The 20000-nt window shown below is 48.3% G+C and overlaps 2 protein-coding genes across 2 annotated transcripts in view; one reads left to right on the plus strand and one right to left on the minus strand.

The window, feature by feature from the left end:
• fmnl1a (formin-like 1a) overlaps positions 1-10231 on the plus strand; it is a 19085-nt gene extending 8854 nt beyond the window's left edge. Inside the window, exons 10-26 of the mRNA XM_035523764.1 lie at positions 965-1039; positions 1371-1481; positions 1698-1847; positions 2108-2209; positions 2957-3251; positions 3479-3760; positions 3853-3977; positions 5529-5728; positions 6086-6320; positions 6417-6485; positions 6601-6681; positions 8091-8220; positions 8473-8636; positions 8767-8868; positions 9162-9260; positions 9435-9540; positions 10120-10231. Of these exons, the coding sequence (XP_035379657.1) occupies positions 965-1039; positions 1371-1481; positions 1698-1847; positions 2108-2209; positions 2957-3251; positions 3479-3760; positions 3853-3977; positions 5529-5728; positions 6086-6320; positions 6417-6485; positions 6601-6681; positions 8091-8220; positions 8473-8636; positions 8767-8868; positions 9162-9260; positions 9435-9540; positions 10120-10184 (2391 nt within the window). The 3' untranslated portion in view covers positions 10185-10231. The remainder of the gene's footprint in view (positions 1-964; positions 1040-1370; positions 1482-1697; positions 1848-2107; positions 2210-2956; positions 3252-3478; positions 3761-3852; positions 3978-5528; positions 5729-6085; positions 6321-6416; positions 6486-6600; positions 6682-8090; positions 8221-8472; positions 8637-8766; positions 8869-9161; positions 9261-9434; positions 9541-10119) is intronic.
• Positions 10232-10708: 477 nt separating this feature from the next.
• Positions 10709-20000, minus strand: part of si:ch211-278a6.1 (SRC kinase signaling inhibitor 1) — a 109439-nt gene continuing 100147 nt past the window's right edge. Inside the window, exons 18-19 of the mRNA XM_035523731.1 lie at positions 18076-18189; positions 10709-15379 (exon numbers count right to left, since the gene is read on the minus strand). Of these exons, the coding sequence (XP_035379624.1) occupies positions 15371-15379; positions 18076-18189 (123 nt within the window). The 3' untranslated portion in view covers positions 10709-15370. The remainder of the gene's footprint in view (positions 15380-18075; positions 18190-20000) is intronic.

Here is a 20000-nt window from a genome sequence, read left to right on the forward strand (position 1 = left end):
TACCCCACCCATGCCTCTGTGTGATCTCTAATACCCCACCCATGCCTCTGTGTGATCTCTAATACCCCACCCATGCCTCTGTGTGATCTCTAATACCCCTCCCATGCCTCTGTGTGATCTCTAATACCCCGCCCATGCCTCTGTGTGATCTCTAATACCCCGCCCATGCCTCTGTCTGATCTCTAATACCCCTCCCATGCCTCTGTGTGATCTCTAATACCCCACCCATGCCTCTGTGTGATCTCTAATACCCCGCCCATGCCTCTGTCTGATCTCTAATACCCCTCCCATGCCTCTGTGTGATCTCTAATACCCCACCCATGCCTCTGTGTGATCTCTAATACCCCACCCATGCCTCTGTGTGATCTCTAATACCCCACCCATGCCTCTGTGTGATCTCTAATACCCCTCCCATGCCTCTGTGTGATCTCTAATACCCCTCCCATGCCTCTGTGTGATCTCTAATACCCCTCCCATGCCTCTGTGTGATCTCTAATACCCCTCCCATGCCTCTGTGTGATCTCTAATACCCCACCCATGCCTCTGTCTGATCTCTAATACCCCTCCCATGCCTCTGTGTGATCTCTAATACCCCACCCATGTCTGTCTGATCTCTAATACCCCTCCCATGCCTCTGTCTGATCTCTAATACCCCTCCCATGCCTCTGTGTGATCTCTAATACCCCACCCATGCCTCTGTGTGATCTAATGGCTCTGTCTGATCTGAGGTTACATGGTAAGCAGTTCCTTACACAGTGTCATGTAGACCCATGAATGCTATAACATAACCCCCCCCGAACCCCCATTGTGCGCACCACAGTGGACATGTGGCACCCTCATGGAAAACGTTCCTTTAGCATTTCAAACTCAGCACTTTAGCGGTTCTTCCTAAACTGTGCGGAGGAGTAAACAAGCGTCGAGTTGTGCTGAGTACTCACCTCCGGCTCTTGCCTGTCCCCTGCAGGTGAGTGGAGAGAAGAACAGGTTTGAGAAGTTAATGGAGTACTTCGCTTGTGATGACAGCAACATTGACTTCATGGTGAGCTCACCGCTACCGTCTGCTTACATCATACTCCTGCACAACCCAAACGTCACTGATACCATAACAGCCCTTTACTCTTAACGTGACACTCGGCCCCATTACAACACATTCATTGCAGTTCATTATTACCATTATATAACGACTTATTAATATTAATATATTCATATGAATGATGTCACCCACATCCATTAAGAGGCTCTATGGAATAATTTAATTACAGTGCTTCTGTTATGTACACACATTCACTGCTAATGAACAGATAATAAATTTCTCCTCCGCTGTCTTCCATCACTCCACCTCTCTCTCTCTCTCTCTCTCTTTTCTGCAGGTGGCTTGTATGCAGTTCATCAACATTGTAGTTCACTCTGTGGAGAACATGAACTTTCGAGTGCATCTTCAGTATGAGTTCACCTATCTGGGCCTGGATGAGTATCTAAAGGTGTGTAGTGACAGTATGTTTGTCTCGAAGTTGTACATACAGCTGTTCCTGGTACCCCATGCCACTAGAATGTCAGTGCTGATGCTGAGCCACCACCCAATTAATACCCAGAACCTTCAGTGACCAGGGAGTGTAACAACAAGAGAGGAGTTTGTAGTGGGTGTACATCTAAAGCCAATGCACAGTTTGCGCGTGTGTGTGTGTGTGTGTTCTCAGGACCTGAAGCTGACAGAGAGTGAGAAGCTTCAGGTGCAGATCCAGGCATATCTGGATAACGTGTTTGATGTGGGCGCTCTGTTGGAGGACGCAGAGAATAAAGGGGGAATGTTGGAACACATGGAGGAGTTACAGGAGCTCACCGCACAGGTACTACACACACACAAACACACACATACACACACACATGCACGCACACACACACTCGTAGAACTGCAGCTTCAATCAAGTTTAACCATTTAAATTTGTCATGTACTTTGTGTTTATTTAGGATTCATATTTTGTTTAGTGTTTAATTATGTGTGTGTGTGTGTGTGTGTGTGTGTGTGTGTGTCTGTGTGTGTGTGTGTGTGTGTATGTATGTGTGTATGTGTGTGTGTATGTGTGTGTGTATGTGTGTGTGTGTGTAGCTGAATGCTAAGGTTCAAGAGTATGAGAGTGGAGCGATAGAGAAAGTGACTGAATTGGAGCAGCAACTCATGCAGGCCACTAAAGAGGTTGCTCTGCTGAAGGTACCCCCCTCTCTCTCTCTCTCTCTCCCTCTCTCTCTCTCTTTCTCTCTTTCTCTCTCTCTCTCTTTCTCTCTCTCTCTCTTTCTCTCTCTCTCTCTCTTTCTCTCGCTCTCTGGTTCTGTCTCTCTCGCGTTCTCTCTCTCTCTCCCTCTCTCTCTGCCTCTTACTCTCTCTCTCTCTCTCACCCACTCTCTCGCTCCCCCCCTCTCTCTCCCTCTCTCTTTCACCCTCTCTCGCTTGCCATCTCTCTCTCATCTCTCTCTCGCACACTCTTGCTCTCTGTTTCTTCCTCTCTCTGATTGCCTGATTTTTCTTATAGTGTTTTTCTTTCTGTCTGTCTGTGTGTGTGTGTGTGTCTCTCTCCTTCTGTCTCACATCACTGTCTGTCTGTCTGTCTGTCTGTCCATCTCCTTTTTTTCTCTCTCTATGACTGTCTGCATTGCCTCTCTGAATTCAATTCAGTTCATTTCATTTTAGTTGTCAGCTTTACTGGCTCTATAATATTCATTTACGGTTTTGCCAAATCAGTATTACAGTAAAACATCATGAATGAACCTTTGCACTTAATGAACTCTGTGTTATAATAATGAACTTGAAAAGAGCTGAAATCTGTATGAAATAATACCAGCAAGAAGTGGAGATGTGGATGGTAAAGAAGTGACTAAAAAGGAGAGCAGGAAGAAGTAATGAATCGATAAATACATAAAGGCTTTTGTCTGTCTCTCTCTCTCTTCTCCCGGTCCACAGGAGAGCTTGCGTGAGTCCTGTGCTCAGGTGAGCGTCCTGCAGCAGCGCGAGCGCGAGCGTGAGATCGAGAGGGAGCGCGAGAGGGAGCGCGAGCGTACGGTGCCGCTCTCGCACCGAGATGCGGAGGAGGCCAGAGAGAGAGACCAAGAGGAGCGCAGGAGATCCCGGCTGGAGGTGCGTCTGAGGGAGCTCCAGGAGAAGGGCCTGCTCCGCCTGGAGAGGAGAGCGTCAGGCTCTCTGGACATCGAGGTCATCCCCGTCACCGTAGTGCCAGCGGTCCCTGTTCCTGAACCAGGTCAAATCCGCAGCCGCACATGAAATGATTAACTCAGCCCACAGCTGCGCCTGTGTCCTGTCCTTATTATTCCAGGGTTTCGTTTGTCTTTGTTTTTGTTTCATTTCTTCATTGTTTCATTAAAAATAAGAACATATCTCTGCACATGCGCAGTGCGCGAGCTGTGGTTTAGAGCCTGCGCCGTGATACTAGAATTCTTAACCGATTCACTATCAAAACTTTAACAGACTCCGGATCTGCCAATCAAGCGGCACCTCTTCATCCACCAGCTCCGCCTCCTCCCCCTCCCCCTCCTCCTCCTCCTCCTCCATTACCTGTATCTTCAGATCCATGCACACAAGCTCCACCTCCTGGTCTGGTCCCACCCCCACCTCCTCCACCACCTCCTCCCTTACCTGGTACATGCTCAACTAATGGCCCGCCTCCTCCCCCGCCCCCTCCCTTTGCTCTGGTTGGACCTCCTCCACCAGGACCTCCTCCACTGGGACCTCCTCCACCTGTTGATGCAGGTAGAGGCATATCATCAAGGACACCTATGACACACACAGATACACACACACACACAGAGACACAGAAAAGGTGACGTGTGTGTTTTTCACAGATGTGAAAAAACGGAAGGCCATCCAGACCAAGTTCCGCATGCCTCAGCTAAACTGGCAGGCGCTCAAACCAAACCAAGTGGAGGGTACAGTGTTCAGCGAGCTGGATGATGAGCAGCTGTTAGGAGTAAGACCTGACACAGCAGACAGACAGACCGGATACTGCAGACAGACAGACCAGACACAGCAGACAGACCGGATACTGCAGACAGACAGACCTGACACAGCAGACAGACCGGATACTGCAGACAGACAGACCTGACACAGCAGACAGGCCTGATACAGCAGACCTGACACAGCAGACAGACAGACCGGATACTGCAGACAGACAGACCAGACACAGCAGACAGGCCAGATACAGCAGACCTGACACAGCAGACAGACAGACCGGATACTGCAGACAGACAGACCAGACACAGCAGACAGGCCAGATACAGCAGACCTGACACAGCAGACAGACAGACCGGATACTGCAGACAGACAGACCTGACACAGCAGACAGGCCAGATACAGCAGACCTGACACAGCAGACAGACAGACCGGATACTGCAGACAGACACACCAGACACAGCAGACAGACCGGATACTGCAGACAGACAGACCTGACACAGCAGACAGGCCTGATACAGCAGACCTGACACAGCAGACAGACTGGCCTGACAACAGACATGACACAGCAGACAGACAGGCCTGACACTGCAGGTAGACAGGCCTTGAAACAGCAGACAGACAGGCCTGACACACAAACCACAGACAGACGGATCTGACACACAAACAGCACAGACAGACCTGAAATAAAACTGCAGACAGACCTGACACACAAACAGCACAGACAGACCTGACACACAGAGACAGACAAGACACCTGACACAAATATCAGACAGACAGACCTGACACAAGACAGACAGACCTGACAAACAAACCACAGACAGACCTGACACATAAACGGCAGACAGACAGACCTGATACACAAACCACATACAGACAGACCTGATACAAACATCAGACAGACAGACCTGACACACAAATAGCATACAGACACAGACCTGACACACAGCTCTAAAAACCTTCTGTTGATTTTTCGTATTTGCATTTCATATCTGCAATATGCTTAATTCTGATCCACCTCTGGTCAGTCAATTTTACATCTGTTTGCCCAAACCCTTTCACTGGCTCTCTCTCTCCTTATTTGATATGAAAAAAATCTTTCCTAAGCAAACAAAACAAAGTTTAGGAAGTACCCATAGACCCATAGTACCCATACTACCTGTAGTCATAGTACCCATAGTACCCGTAGTCATAGCACCCATAGAACCTGTAGTCATAGTACCCATAGTACCCGTAGTCATAGCACCCATAGAACCTGTAGTCATATTACCCATAGTACCCGTAGTCATAGCACCCATATTACCTGTAGTCATAGTACCCATAGTCCCCATAGTCATAGCACCCATAGAACCTGTAGTCATATTACCCATAGTACCCGTAGTCATAGCACCCATACTACCTGTAGTCATAGTACCCATAGTCCCCATAGTCATAGCACCCATAGAACCTGTAGTCATATTACCCATAGTACCCGTAGTCATAGCACCCATACTACCTGTAGTCATAGTACCCATAGTCCCCATAGTCATAGTACCCATGTTCTTAAACGCATCTGTTCCTCGTACCGCAGGAGTTGAACATGGACATGTTTGCGGAACAGTTTAAGACGAAGGCACAGGGCCCGCCGACCGACCTGTCCAAGCTGAAAGTGAAGGCCAGTAAAGCCCCCGTCAAGGTGTCCCTTCTGGAGGCCAACAAGGCCAAGAACCTGGCCATCACCCTGCGCAAGGCAGGCATGAGCCCGGCCGACATCTGCACCGCCATCCAAACGTATGCATTGCTCTCCATCTCTGGTCCTCCACTACTGCACATCAGGACAGTGGGCGGAGCTTTCAGTTTTCCCACCATAGTGTCCTTGTGCTGGAGGAACAACTGTGTTTCACATTTCAGTGTTTTCCCAACTAAAACACCTAATCAATGCGTTCAGTCCGAAAGTGCCGGACTTCCTATATGTGTTATAAGTTGCTCTGTAGAAGAGTAGTTAGGTGTGGTTACTCAAGCAGCTGGGAAACTGTCTTGCCTTTCTTCAGCAAGACAATAATATATATTTCAAAGTAAATGATATCTGCTAAAAATAATCAATACGGTAATCGGTAAAAACTACAGTTTAAAGTCTCTGCCTCTCAGGTATGACCAGCAGGCTCTGAGCTTGGACTTCCTGGAGCTCCTGGAGCGCTTCATTCCGTCCGATTATGAACTGAAGCTGATGCAGAACTACGAGAAGGAAGGGCGCCCCCTCGAGGAGCTGGCCGAGGAGGACCGCTTTGTGATGCGCTTCGGCAAGATCCCGCGGCTGGCCCAGCGCATCAGCACCCTCACCTTCATGGGCAACTTCCCTGACAGCGTGAAGCGCCTGCGGCCGGTGAGTGGCACAGGGCCAGCGTTCCCGCAAGGGCCCCTCCACTGCATGGGTGGTTCAGCGTGTTAACACTGCGACCTTCTTCTACTCCCACCACAGCAACTGGACTCCATCATCGCAGCCTCTGTGTCCCTCAAGTCTTCCATGAAGCTGAAGAAAATGTTAGAGGTAAGTGACTGATGCACCAGTGGGGATACACCAGTGGGGGGTGGACTTTGTCAGCTCCGGCCCCTGACATGTGCGGCGTGGACTGAGGATGTGCCTGTATGTCTCTCTTTCTCAGATCATCTTGGCTTTTGGGAACTACATGAACAGCAGTAAGAGAGGAGCGGCCTACGGCTTCCGTCTGCAGAGTCTTGACCTGGTGGGTGGGACTGAGCAGTCTGCTACATGTCAATCATCAACCCTCCTGTAAGGGCTAGCTGTCTGAATGGTGCCTATAAGGGCTAGCTGTCTGAATGATGCCTTTAAGGGCTAGCTGTCTGAATGATGCCTGTAAGGGCTAGCTGTCTGAATGGTGCCTGTAAGGGCTAGCTGTCTGAATAATGCCTGTAAGGGCTAGCTGTCTGAATGAACCCTCCTGTAAGGGCTATCTGTCTGAACGGTGCCTGTAAGGGCTAGCTGCCTGAACGGTGCCTGTAAGGGCTAGCTGCCTGAACGGTGCCTGTAAGGGCTAGCTGCCTGAACGGTGCCTGTAAGGGCTAGCTGCCTGAACGGTGCCTGTAAGGGCTAGCTATCTGAATAATGCCTGTAAGGGCTAGCTGTCTGAATGAACCCTCCTGTAAGGGCTAGCTGTCTGAACGGTGCCTGTAAGGGCTAGCTGTCTGAATGGTGCCTGTAAGGGCTAGAGCTGTCTGAACGATGCCTGTAAGGGCTAGCTGTCTGAATGGTGCCTGTAAGGGCTAGCTGTCTGAACAGTGCCTGTAAGGGCTAGCTGTCTGAATGGTGCCTGTAAGGGCTAGCTGTCTGAATAATGCCTGTAAGGGCTAGCTGTCTGAATGGTGCCTGTATGGGCTAGCTCTCTGAATGAACCCTCCTGTAAGGGCTAGCTGTCTGAACGATGCCTGTAAGAACTAGCTGCCTGAACGGTGCCTGTAAGGGCTAGTTGCCTGAACGGTGCCTGTAAGGGCTAGCTATCTGAATAATGCCTGTAAGGGCTAGCTGTCTGAATGAACCCTCCTGTAAGGGCTAGCTGTCTGAACGGTGCCTGTAAGGGCTAGCTGCCTGAACGGTGCCTGTAGGGGCTAGTTGCCTGAACGGTGCCTGTAAGGGCTAGCTATCTGAATAATGCCTGTAAGGGCTAGCTGTCTGAATGAACCCTCCTGTAAGGGCTAGCTGTCTGAACGGTGCCTGTAAGGGCTAGCTGTCTGAATGGTGCCTGTAAGGGCTAGAGCTGTCTGAACGATGCCTGTAAGGGCTAGCTGTCTGAATGGTGCCTGTAAGGGCTAGCTGTCTGAATAATGCCTGTGAGGGCTAGCTGTCTGAATGAACCCTCCTGTAAGGGCTAGCTGTCTGAACGATGCCTGTAAGGGCTAGCTGTCTGAATGGTGCCTGTAAGGGCTAGCTGTCTGAACGGTGCCTGTAAGGGCTAGTTGCCTGAATGAACCCTCCTGTAGGGCTAGCTGTCTGAACGGTGCCTGTAAGGGCTAGTTGCCTGAATGAAAGCGGCCCTAGCTGTTCTCCTGAAGAAGGCTACACTGAAGGGGGTGTCGCTTGCTCTTTCCTTTGATCTCTCCCTCATTCTCTCTCTCACTCTCTGTCTCTCTCCTTCAGCTGTTGGACACAAAGTCCACAGATCGCTCACAGACGCTCCTGCACTTCATAGCGAACATGGTGCGGGAGAAGTATCCGGAGCTGGTCTCCTTCCACACGGAGCTGCACTTTGTGGACAAGGCCGCACTGGGTAAGGGCCGCTCGCGACACACACACACACACACACACGCACACACACACACACACACACACACACTAAACCGGCTAAACGAACTGAGGAGTCGGGAAAGGTGTGTGTGTGGGCAGGGAAATCACCAGACTGTGATGTGACCTTCCATGCCCAGGAACCCCTCAGGGCCAAACACCAAAGCCTCCAATTTGACATACTGGCTAATGACCTTTATGGTAAATGTGTGTGTCTGTGTCGCTCCCTCTGGGACAGTGTCCCTGGACGGCGTCCTGCAGGACGTGCGTTCTTTGGAGCGCGGGATGGAGGGGACAAAGAAGGAGTTCCTGGTGCAGGATGACATCCCAGCGCTGAAGGAGTTTGTCAAGGTCAACAGCGAAGTGCTAGAGTCCCTGGTAAAAGACGGCAAGGCAGCCCAGGTCAGAGTGCATGCAGCCACACACACACACACACACACTCACACTCTTATTTAAACACTTCAACGTGTTTACATGTTCATTATATTGTGGTCTGACTGACTTCGCTGTCATTTCTCCTCCACTCCACTAGGAGGCGTATGGTTCAGTGGTGGAGTATTTTGGCGAGAACCCAAAGACCACACAGCCCTCTACATTCTTCCCTCTCTTTGTCAGATTTGTTAAAGCCTACAAGGTAACTGACCCCTGTTACTGACCCTACTGACCTCCTACAGCTGCAGCTGTGAAATGATTCAAATGCTGAATCGTTTTCTGTTCATAAAGACATGACGCAATAAATACTATAACGACCATTAATTATTTTCTCCCTTTAAACTAGGAAGTGTCTCAAATATGTTTACATTTTGACAATGAATAAAAAAAAAAGAATGATAGGTAGAAATACGGTTGGTGAAGTGTTAAATACGGTTGGCCAAACAGGTGAAATGCTAAAGTGTCGTGTTGTTTGTCTGACCCCGGCCCTGACAGCAAGCTGAGCAGGACATGGAGCAGAAGAGGAAGCAGGAGATCGCATCAGAGGAGCAGCCCATCCCATCACCCAAGAAGAAGGACATCACGCCCCAAAAGGTAAGAAGAATATCTCCGTTTAGCCCTGACCTCCTAGAACTGCCATCTCTCTCCTCTGGTTCACGTTTTCAATTCCACACGTAGACCAAGGAGGAGGGGAAATCGTCGTAAACGATTGCTGACTTTGTTGGCCTGATTAGGTGTGACCTTTGACATTCATTTGACCTCTATCAGGGTCCCATGATGCCCAAGATGCCTCAGATGGATCTGATAGCAGAGTTGAAGAAGAGGCAGGTGAAGCCGCAGGTCACAGATGGAGCCATCGAGGGCATCATTACAGGTACAGCCCCCAGGGGGGGGGCTCCAGCATGTTCTGCAGCACAGTTTCAGAGCAGTGTTCTGGAGCATTGTTCTAGAGCAGTGTTCTGGAGGATTGATCTAGAGCATTGTTCCAGTGCAGTGTTCTGAAGGATTGTTCTAGAGCACTGTTCTGCTGCACAGTTTCGGAGCAGTGTTCTGGAGGATTGTTCTAGAGCACTGTTCTGCTGCAGTTTCGGAGCAGTGTTCTGGAGGATTGTTCTAGAGCATTGTGCCAGTGCAGTGTTCTGAAGGATTGTTCTAGAGCACTGTTCTGCTGCACAGTTTCGGAGCAGTGTTCTGGAGGATTGTTCTAGAGCACTGTTCTGCTGCACAGTATCGGAGCAGTGTTCTGAAGGATTGTTCTGTGTTATGGGACATTGTTGCCACTATTCATCACCTTCTAGAATCTTCTGTGCATAATTGCATAGTAAGTTAAGTGTGCCAGTCTAACACTTAGTGTGAAGTATATAGCCTATAAATATGTAGTAGTGTTGTATGTATCCTGTGAACTCTAAAGTGTTTATCTGCTTTCTGTTCTGTTTTGTCTTTGTTTCATCAGACTTGAGAAATTCTCCATACAGGAGAGCAGATGGCCGAAGACCTGCTCAGCGACAGGAAAACTAAGAGTTCAAAGGTTGCGTTCACACATATGCATGTAAACCAGAACAGCCCACACAGTCATGGAAACCATTGTTATCATCTTGAGTGTTATTGCACTCTTGAGTGTTATGCAGACATGCCTTTACGAGCACAAACCTACCTTACGTGGTGCAAATTCATGAGGAAATACACAAAACACACTAACAAACACACACCATGCACTTGCTCATACAGATTATCAGTATTTGTTTTGTTAAATCACTTAGCAACCTTTTAACCCTATACTGTATATAAGCCCTACAGACGAATTCAGAAATATTTTAATTTCCCTAAAATGTTATACCAGTATGTTATTATGCCAGTTATAATTACTGTGGTTTTTGATTCTATTACCAAAGTATTTGTGAGAAAAAAAAAAGGTTGTTTTAAAAAACGATTGAAGTGATTTGTACAATATTAAAGAGGCACAGAAACAATAAAAAACATGAAGAAATAAAAATGTTAGTGTTTAATGATTTTCGCAATAAACAGCCGCTGAAGAGCAGATGTAGAAGAGAGCTGGAGTTTATTAGACACACAATCACAGCAAATATATACAAAAGAGTTCAGCTCTCTGAATCCTCTTACAGGGGCTGGGGGGAGGGGTTACAGTTCTCACAAAAGTTTCATTGGCATCCACACTGATAAACTAGTTTGTTTTTTCTTCAGTATAGGCATCTATATTTGTACATGTATATCTTATTTATATAGAGATCTATATTTTCGTATATGACACTACTCTAGAGATGGGAGGGGCACGCTATGGGCAGTAGGGATCGCACCACGATTGGTGGGTCAGTAGGGGTCGAACCGCGATTGGTGGGTCAGTAGGCGTCGAACCGCGATTGGTGGGTCAGCGGCAGGGGTGAGTTCAATGGGTGGAATCACTCTGCAATAGACACTCAGCACCTCTCAATCAACTCTGGAAACCACATCACCACAGATTACAGAAGAACTGGACATGCCTGTGCCACAAACACATCTGATGAATAAACATCAGATTTTTCCTACTCTTTACTCTAAAGTTGTAAACCTTTTAGGTCTGTGCCCTTCTCTAGTCTCTCTAGGGGTTTTTTTTAAAACATTTTTTGATAAAACATGTAGACAACTTTTTTTTAACAATGGCACCGTGCGACTGCATATAGAATATACATGCATTGCTATTTTTTTAATATATATACCTTAGAACGCCATCTTTTTTTGATAAAACATTTTTTTCCAGACAACATTTTTCTGTAACTATAAGAATGATGCTTTATATTTACATATTACTGATTTCTACTATTTTTGTCTATATTTGTTTGATGCCTTGACCCCGTATCATCCATTCAGTTAAATAAAAGCTTTCTAAAAGGGATATGGTTTAGTTAAAATAATCTACAGAAACTTGACTTCCACTAATCTGTTGTTACATAGGTCAGCTCATAAAGATGTGCTTCCAGTCCTGTTACTTGTGTGCCAGTTATGTCTTGAACACCAGACATAATTATCTTGCAGCAGAAACATTCAATATTAACACCAAATCTCCCTTTATTACAGTTTGCTCTCTTAATAGCTTTTGTTTCCCTCATTGCTGATCTTTAAATGACTTATTAAGAAAGAGTAACACTAAAGCAATTATTTGTCAACCCACATCTGTAAATACCTGTTCATTTTAAAGATATAGTACGTTTGAAAAAAGAAACCGGGAGGATGGTGCAGTACCACTCTCTGCCACCAGGGGATGCACACATGCAATTTAAGACTCCTTCACGCAATTTCTCAGAAAATGCATAAATGACCGGTTGTCCTCGGAGTACATTACAGATCTGGGCAGAAACAGTCTCACAGTTTGAAGATTCACCTGGTCAGACAAACTGTCGGCAAGTCGGCTAGACACAGACCTCAAAGTCTCAGATTCACCCAACATTTCAAATCTAAGAACTAATATAAACTCCTTATTAACAAAACTGCTAATCACACAATCTAAAATCAAACCAACTTTATATTACATATGATCTGTTCTGTACATTTAGGTAAATATATATTCAACTCAATATATAAAATGTTTTTCTTATGAATAAATAATTAGCTAATATGATATATATTTCCTAAGAATTACAAAAAAGAAAAAAAAACTGTACAAATAAATCTCATAATATAAAACATAAAGATGACAACAGAAAACCTTTTGTTTATAGTGACAATGTTTTCAACCCTTATGAACTTCATACACAAATATCACAGAGGTTGTACTCCCATATTCTATTAAAGTGGAATATACTGCAATACCTTGTCCACGTGTTCCAAAATCTACTGTAATTGTAATGTGTTTTCAGGATATTACATTTCATATGGACTTTTATTTTTGTACCCAAAATAAACAAAGTCCCTGCTATGAGACATTCCGGATTAGTTTGTGGCCGGAACGCACAAACATCTCTGTCTACATAGACTCTGATCCTTCTGCCTGAAGTTTATATGTAGTCTCGTCCAGGTTGATCGCTGGACATTGGTGATCCTTCTGTAACCTTTCTGCAACTCTTTAAGGATTAAGACTAGCAACACCTTCACTTTCCTCCAGGGATGGGTTTGGGTCTTGGGGTGGGGTCAGTGCTTACATTTCTTGAATGTTTTTGCCAAATCTGGGTCTCCATGCTCTGTACCTGGCAACCCTGCGGCCTGCGTTTTAATGGAATATGCTTTGACGATTTTGGGTTAGAATTTTCTTTGATGAGGTCAGTAGTAATTTGACGTATGAAAACTCAAAACGATCAATTCATACACAAAGCGCATCGGACTAATTGTATATGCTCCCTTGAGCACAGGTGTGCGCGTACCTTCACACGACCCCCGAACAACACTAGCTCGTCTCCATGTCTGCGCACTTTCCATGTGTGTTTAGAAACACAACAGTGCGACACGACAAAGTAACGGCCACGAAAGAGCAGTAACAGAAGGGCATTAGCGAGAGTAGAAATGCCCGAGGCCGCGACACGCCATGCAGGGAGCAGTGTCGCGTTTCACTATTTTTACATTTTTTTAAACACACAGCAATAGCGCAAACGCCAGTGCAGACCGTTGTAGGATCACAGGCGGGCCCAAACAAAGTTACAAAGCCATCAAAGCAGTTGAAAGCCCTCAAAACCCAAAAGCACACAAACAAAAGCGCACGTCAGTCAACACGAGGTTTGGATGCTTTCGACCATTAAACGCGAATGGCAGTTACCGCGCGCTGAGGAAGTAACACATGTTAATCTTGAAGCACGAGCAATTTGACCGTCCTCAGAAGAAAAGGACCCGCTCGTACAGGAGGCACGCGTCTGATTGGCCCCTGAGCCTGCTGATATACTGATTGACAACACCACCCCTCCCCATCTTTGTGGATGTACCACCCATTGACGTTCCTGCATGTTTAGGAAACCCGCGGCTTCTGAGCGAGGCGTTCCCAAAGTTAGATTCATTCTCACTACACTCTTTTAAAAGAAGGTCTCAGAGCTGAGAAGGTTATTTTGGCTGTTGCATGTACCTTCAGACCTACAGGTTTGTGCTTTCGAGGAACGCGCTCACGCAGTCACGTGCCTCAGAAGACATTCGGGCTATCGGATGAGCGACTCTCTCCTACAGGCTAGACATAAATCTGGCATGCTGCCTATTCGGACTGTGCCTGGAGACCTGTTCTCCTCCCCACAGTCCATCTGTTGCCATGGCAACCTTGTGACAAGAAGTATGGAAACAGGACAAACTAGGCACAGGAGAAGCCATCAGGCCTGTGTGTGGGGTCTGGGGGCCTGTGTGCTGGACTAAGGAAGTGAAACCATGTCCCACGTTCATTTCATATCTGTTTCTTACGTCCGTTAAAATGTCACTAGGATAATAGCACCAGTTTCAAGCAGCTTCCTTTAGTTGTGCTCTTACTACTCAAGGAATTGGTTCCAGAACTGAAAAGGTTGATTACATCTTTTGTTTTTGCTGTTCTTTTTTCATATCAGGTGATTGGAATCATTGATATTACTGATAGAAATCTGAACACACATTGACAACGCTATAACGCTACTGTCTTTTTCAGTCGTTGTGACTCCACAGAGAGTTTACACAGTTTTGTACAGTCTAACTATTACGCTCAGTGAGAGCCTACGGCAGGCCTCCATGTCCACACTGTGAGGCCTGGCAGATGAGGCTTGTGTGGGCTTGGTGTCGGCCCCCTGGCCTGGCGTGGATGCTGGTCCCCCAACCTGGTGGCACTGCAGAGCTCCAGGCAGAGGGTGAGGGGCAGGCGTCCGAGCCCATCGGTGGGCTTTTTGTCTGGGGGATTGGCAATCCAGCTGGGTGGCTGGGCTCTGGAGGTTCAAAATGGGTGTAAAGTGGAGCTGTAATGCAGGAAATGTGTGTGTGTGTGTGTGTGTGTGTGTACACTTGAGTGTGTATGTGTATATGCTTATCCGCGTTTAAAGTCAGTTCGATGTCCTGATTGGCTGATTGTTTTGCAGCTGTACTTTCACCGCCATTTCCCTTCTTACTCTGTATTGGCTGCTGGGGCAGATGGGGTGGGGCTTCACTTCTGTCCGTCTCAATCATTGGCTGCAATTAGTCAAGCGCTTCGGGGCCAGGGCAGGAATGGGCAGGTCCTCTGTCGGCGGAGCAGAGGCTCAGATGACCCAGGGAGGGCAGAACAAGGATGGCGCCCCCTCCTGGGGGCGCTTACGGAGGCCGAAGGGCAGCTGGCCTGAGAAGCTGGCAGCCCTGATGCTACAGAGAGGAGGCTCAATCAGAGTCTGTGGGAGGAGGGGAGAAGAGAGGCCCGAGGAATAGTGGCGAGGCAGGGTGAGAGAGAGAGAGAGAGAGAGAGAGAGAGAGAGAGAGAGAGAGAGAGAGAGAGAGAGAGAGAGAGAGAGAGAGACAGAGAGACAGAGAGAGAGGAGTGGGAATAAGTTCTTTTATCCAGGTCCTGGACAAGTTTTCATGGGGCCTGGCTTTTATGAGATAGTGGGCCTTGTGGGATTGGTGGGTGGGGCATGTAGCCTTGGTGGGCGTGGCAGGAGTAAGCATAAGTGGGGGGGGCTCCATGGAGTGGGGAAGAGGAATCAGAATGTGGAGTATAGGAGAGAGAGGTAGTGGAGAAGCCTGGGGCAGGTCAGGTCAGGTCAGGTCAGGTCAGGGTGGGGTTGGATCTAGTCGGGGCGTGCCTCTTCTCACTGCTGCTGCAGGGTCATGGAGGTTTAAGAACATCAGGTTGCCATGGCGATGTGACGTGGTTCACAGTTCACCGGGAGCCGATGGCAGGTCACGGACCCAGTGAGGAAGAGGAGGACGAAGGAGGAGTGGAGAGAAGACAAACAGCAGTTAGCATCAGCCGCGAACAAGCCTCAGGACGCGAGCGCTGGGACACCGGGACACCATACAGGACGCGAGTGCTGGGACGCCGGGACACCGTACAGGACGTGAGCGCTGGGACACTGGGACACCGTACAGGACGCGAGCGCTGGGACACCGTACAGGACGCGAGCGCTGGGACACTGGGACACCGTACAGGACGCAAGCGCTGGGACGCCGGGACACCGTACAGGACGCGAGCGCTGGGACACCGGGACACCGTACAGGACGCGAGCGCTGGGACACCGTACAGGACACGAGCGCTGGGACACCGTACAGGACGCGAGCGCTGGGACGCTGATAATACGCAGCTCTGTGTACTGCATTACTCACCATGACATAGCGCTGAGTCTAACGAATGTGGCCACGGATATATTTACACATCACCAGGGCCTAAACCCCAACCCCTTCACTGTTAGAGTTTGTTTTATGTGGCATTTAACATGCTGACATGTTCACTCTCTCTCTCACACGCATACTTATTTCACACATCAGGTACCTCTACTGTTCCATAACAGGAAAAGAAAGAGAATGAGAGAGAGAGAGAGAGAAAGTGTGTATGTATGTGTGCGTGTGTGTTACACAGACTGATCAAGTAATGATTTTAGCTCAGTACCAGAAAAACTGCAACTAACTTGCTCATGCATATGAAAAAACTACCACACATGGTGGGGTTCAAATATGGCACAACAGCCCCCCAGAGTGAGGCCGTACCCCAGCACCCCGGAGTGAGGCGGTACTCTAGCCCCCAGAGTGAGGCAGTAACCTAGCCCCCAGAGTGAGGCAGTAACCTAGCCCCCCAGAGTGTGGCAGTAACCTAGCCCCCCAGAGTGAGGCAATAACCTAGCCCCCCCAGAGTGAGGCGGTACTCCAGCCCCCAGAGTGAGGCAGTAACCTAGCCCCCCAGAGTGAGGCAGTAACCTAGCCCCCCAGAGTGAGGCAATAACCTAGCCCCCTAGAGTGAGGCAGTAACCTAGCCCCCCAGTGAGGCAGTAACCTAGCCCCCCAGTGAGGTGGTACTCCAGCCCCCAGAGTGAGGCAGTAACCTAGCCCCCCAGAGTGAGGCAGTAACCTAGCCCCCCAGAGTGAGGCAATAACCTAGCCCCCCAGAGTGAGGCAGTAACCTAGCCCCCCAGAGTGAGGCAATAACCTAGCCCCCCAGAGTGAGGCAGTAACCTAGCCCCCTAGAGTGAGGCAGTAACCTAGCCCCCCAGAGTGAGGCAATAACCTAGCCCCCCAGAGTGAGGCAGTAACCTAGCCCCCCAGTGAGGCGGTACCCCAGCCTGCTCTACAGCTGCTTCTGCTCCTCACGTGCCTTTCATCCCAAGGTGGACCAGATGGGGCCTTAATAAAGAAGGTCCCTCACTAAAGTGCAGGAGCAGCCTGTGACAAGCCCGTCCTCAAAGGGACGAAGAGAGAGAAGGTGAAGACAGATGGAGAGAATTAAGCATCAGATGAAAAGAGTGTTCAGCTGGGGGTCCTTAGGGGTGGAGAAGAGAGAGCATACAAAAAAAGTGTGAGAGAGGGAGAGCAAGAGAGAGAGATAGTGTGTGTGTGTGTGTGTGTGTGTGTGTGTGTGTGTGTGTGTGTGCGTGTGTGTGCGTGTGTGTGCGTGTGTGTGCATGTGTGTGGGTATGTGTACTCCTCTTGCATCTTGGAGTCAAAAATCAGGACACTCATGAAGAACCTTCTATTTCTCCTTGCACACTCTCCCTCTCCCTCCCACTCTCTCTCTCCCTCCCTCCCTCTCTCTCTCTCCCACTCTCTCTCTCCCTCCTTCTTTCCCACTCTCTCTCTACCTCTCTCTTCTCAGGTTTGCTGCTGTGTGCACCATTAAACCTTTCACTAAACCTCCAGTGCATTATAACTGCTGGGTTCTAATCACACTGGTTATAGTCACACTGGGTATAATCACACTGGGTTATAATCTCACTGGCTATAACCAGACTGAGTATAATCACGCGGTATAATCACACTGGGTATAATCAAAGTTATGATAGTGATATAGTATGTGAACGGGACATAGACGAATATGAATTTATCATCATAATAATAAGAGTATAAGTAGACAAATACAGTTCCTGCACGCAGGCCCAAAGCTAACGACGTCCCCTCATTAGAGCATTGAGAACGCACACTGACACTACTGATGAGATCCGACACGCTACACACTCCAGGATGCCAGCCGAGGGCTACTCAGTGCTCCACGTGTCCAAGCTTGGTGGTCGAAACAAATGATCATGTAGTTGGAGAACCTCTGAGCATGGACTGAGGAGAAGCTCGAGTTCCCTGCTCAACATTCGCTCGGTTTCTTTCTCTTTCTTTAACTCGCTGTGCTTGTCTTTCTGTCTCTTAACTTTTAGAGTTCATATGTTTAAAATCTTTCTCCTTGTGCTCTCTCTGTGTGTCTTTCTCTCAGAGCCCATGGGACAGCCTCCTCTCAGATACTTTGTGTGTGTGTGTGTGTGTGTGCTGTAAATGAAATAAAGCGAACACCTCTGAGGTCAGGGGTCAGGGGTTGTACCTGCTGTTGACCCTGGCTCTTGAGGAAGTCGTCTTTGTGTTTGCCCAGTTTGCTCTTCTCACAGCCGCTCTGCTGGAGCTGCTTCAGACGAGATATTGCCTTCCCCCCGCCAGTCTGAGCGAGAGACACCGAGAGAGAGAGAGAGAGAGAAGGGGAGAGAAAGAGAGAGAGAGAGGGAGAGAGAGACAGAAAACTGGTGTGAATGGAGCTCTCAGAAACAGTAGCAGTACTAGTGTGACCAGTCGCTCTGGAGGCTGCAGTGAGGCTGTGAAGTTGGAGGAAGCACTGGAGAAGGAAACAGAACCTAACTACACACCACACACCACACACCACACACACATAAACACACATCACACACCACACACCACACACACATAAACACACACCACACACCACACACACATAAACACACACCACACACCACACATACACACACACATAAACACACACCACACACCCACACACACACATAACCACACGCCACACACCACACACCACACATACACACACACATAAACACACACCACACCACACATCACACACACATAAACACACACCACACATACACACACCACACATACACACACCACACACCACACATCTCACACCACACACCACACACACATAACCACACACCACACATAACCACACACCACACACACAAACACGCACCACACATACACACATAAACACACACCACACATCTCACACCACACACCACACACACAAAAACACACCACACACCACACACCACACACACATAAACACACACCACACACCACACATACACACACATAAACACACACCACACATCTCACACCACACACCACACACACACACATAAACACACCACACACACATAAACACACACCACACACACCACACACATAAACACACACCACACACACATAAACACACACCACAAACCACACACCACACAAACACACACCACACACCACACACACCACACATACACACACACATAAACACACACCACACATCTCACACCACACACCACACACACACACACAGACAGCATCATGCTGAGACCAGAAAGATTCGCCAGGAAATGTACCTTCTAGATAAAGACAATAAGAGATCTGCACTACCATTATTAGGGAGGGAATTAGGGGAGCATTTGGGGGCTGCAGTGAGAACCACAGAAACGTGCTAAACACCACAGAGACGTGCTAAACACCACAGAGACGTGCTAAACACCACAGAAGACGTGCTAAACACCACAGAAGACGTGCTAAACACCACAGAGACGTGCTAAACACCACAGAGACGTGCTAAACAAGCACACCCTGGTGGGAGTTCGCTTGGCTATAATCAGGACAGCCTGCTGTACCAGATCACCTTTGACAGACTGATGAAGTCATGCACTACTAGTCTGCAACATATCCTGACCATCCTACGAGGGACGCGGGAGAGTCCTGAGGCAAAGGCATATTGATCTGGAGGAATGTTGGACAATAAATCAGTGTTTGTTTACAGCGCATTAATGTTTGGAAGAAATAAGCACACAACACATCTGCTCGATGGTAATATGATCATTGTTGTGGAGTTTCAAATTCTGCCAGAGAACAGAGAAGAGAACACCCCCCCACTCACTCACACACACACACACACACACACACACACACACACACACACACACACACACACACACACTTTTGCATTTCTTGGCAAGATTGATGCCTCTGGTACTGAATTGGTTTAGTAGAGAAAGTCCCCAAACAAACAAAGCCAAGTGCAAGAACTTTGTGAAACCTGCACAACTGCCTCTCCGGTGTAACGGCGCAGTCCTGGAGAGCTCACTGCAGAGTGGTGCCTCCCACAGCTCAGCGCCTGCATCTCACACCATTTCTTTCATTTTCTTGCTTTATTTCTTTATCTGTGTCCGGTGAGGCAGAAGAGGAGGC

The sequence above is a fragment of the Electrophorus electricus genome, chromosome 1 (assembly GCF_013358815.1).
Source record: "Electrophorus electricus isolate fEleEle1 chromosome 1, fEleEle1.pri, whole genome shotgun sequence".
NCBI classification, from domain to species: Eukaryota; Metazoa; Chordata; class Actinopteri; order Gymnotiformes; family Gymnotidae; genus Electrophorus; species Electrophorus electricus.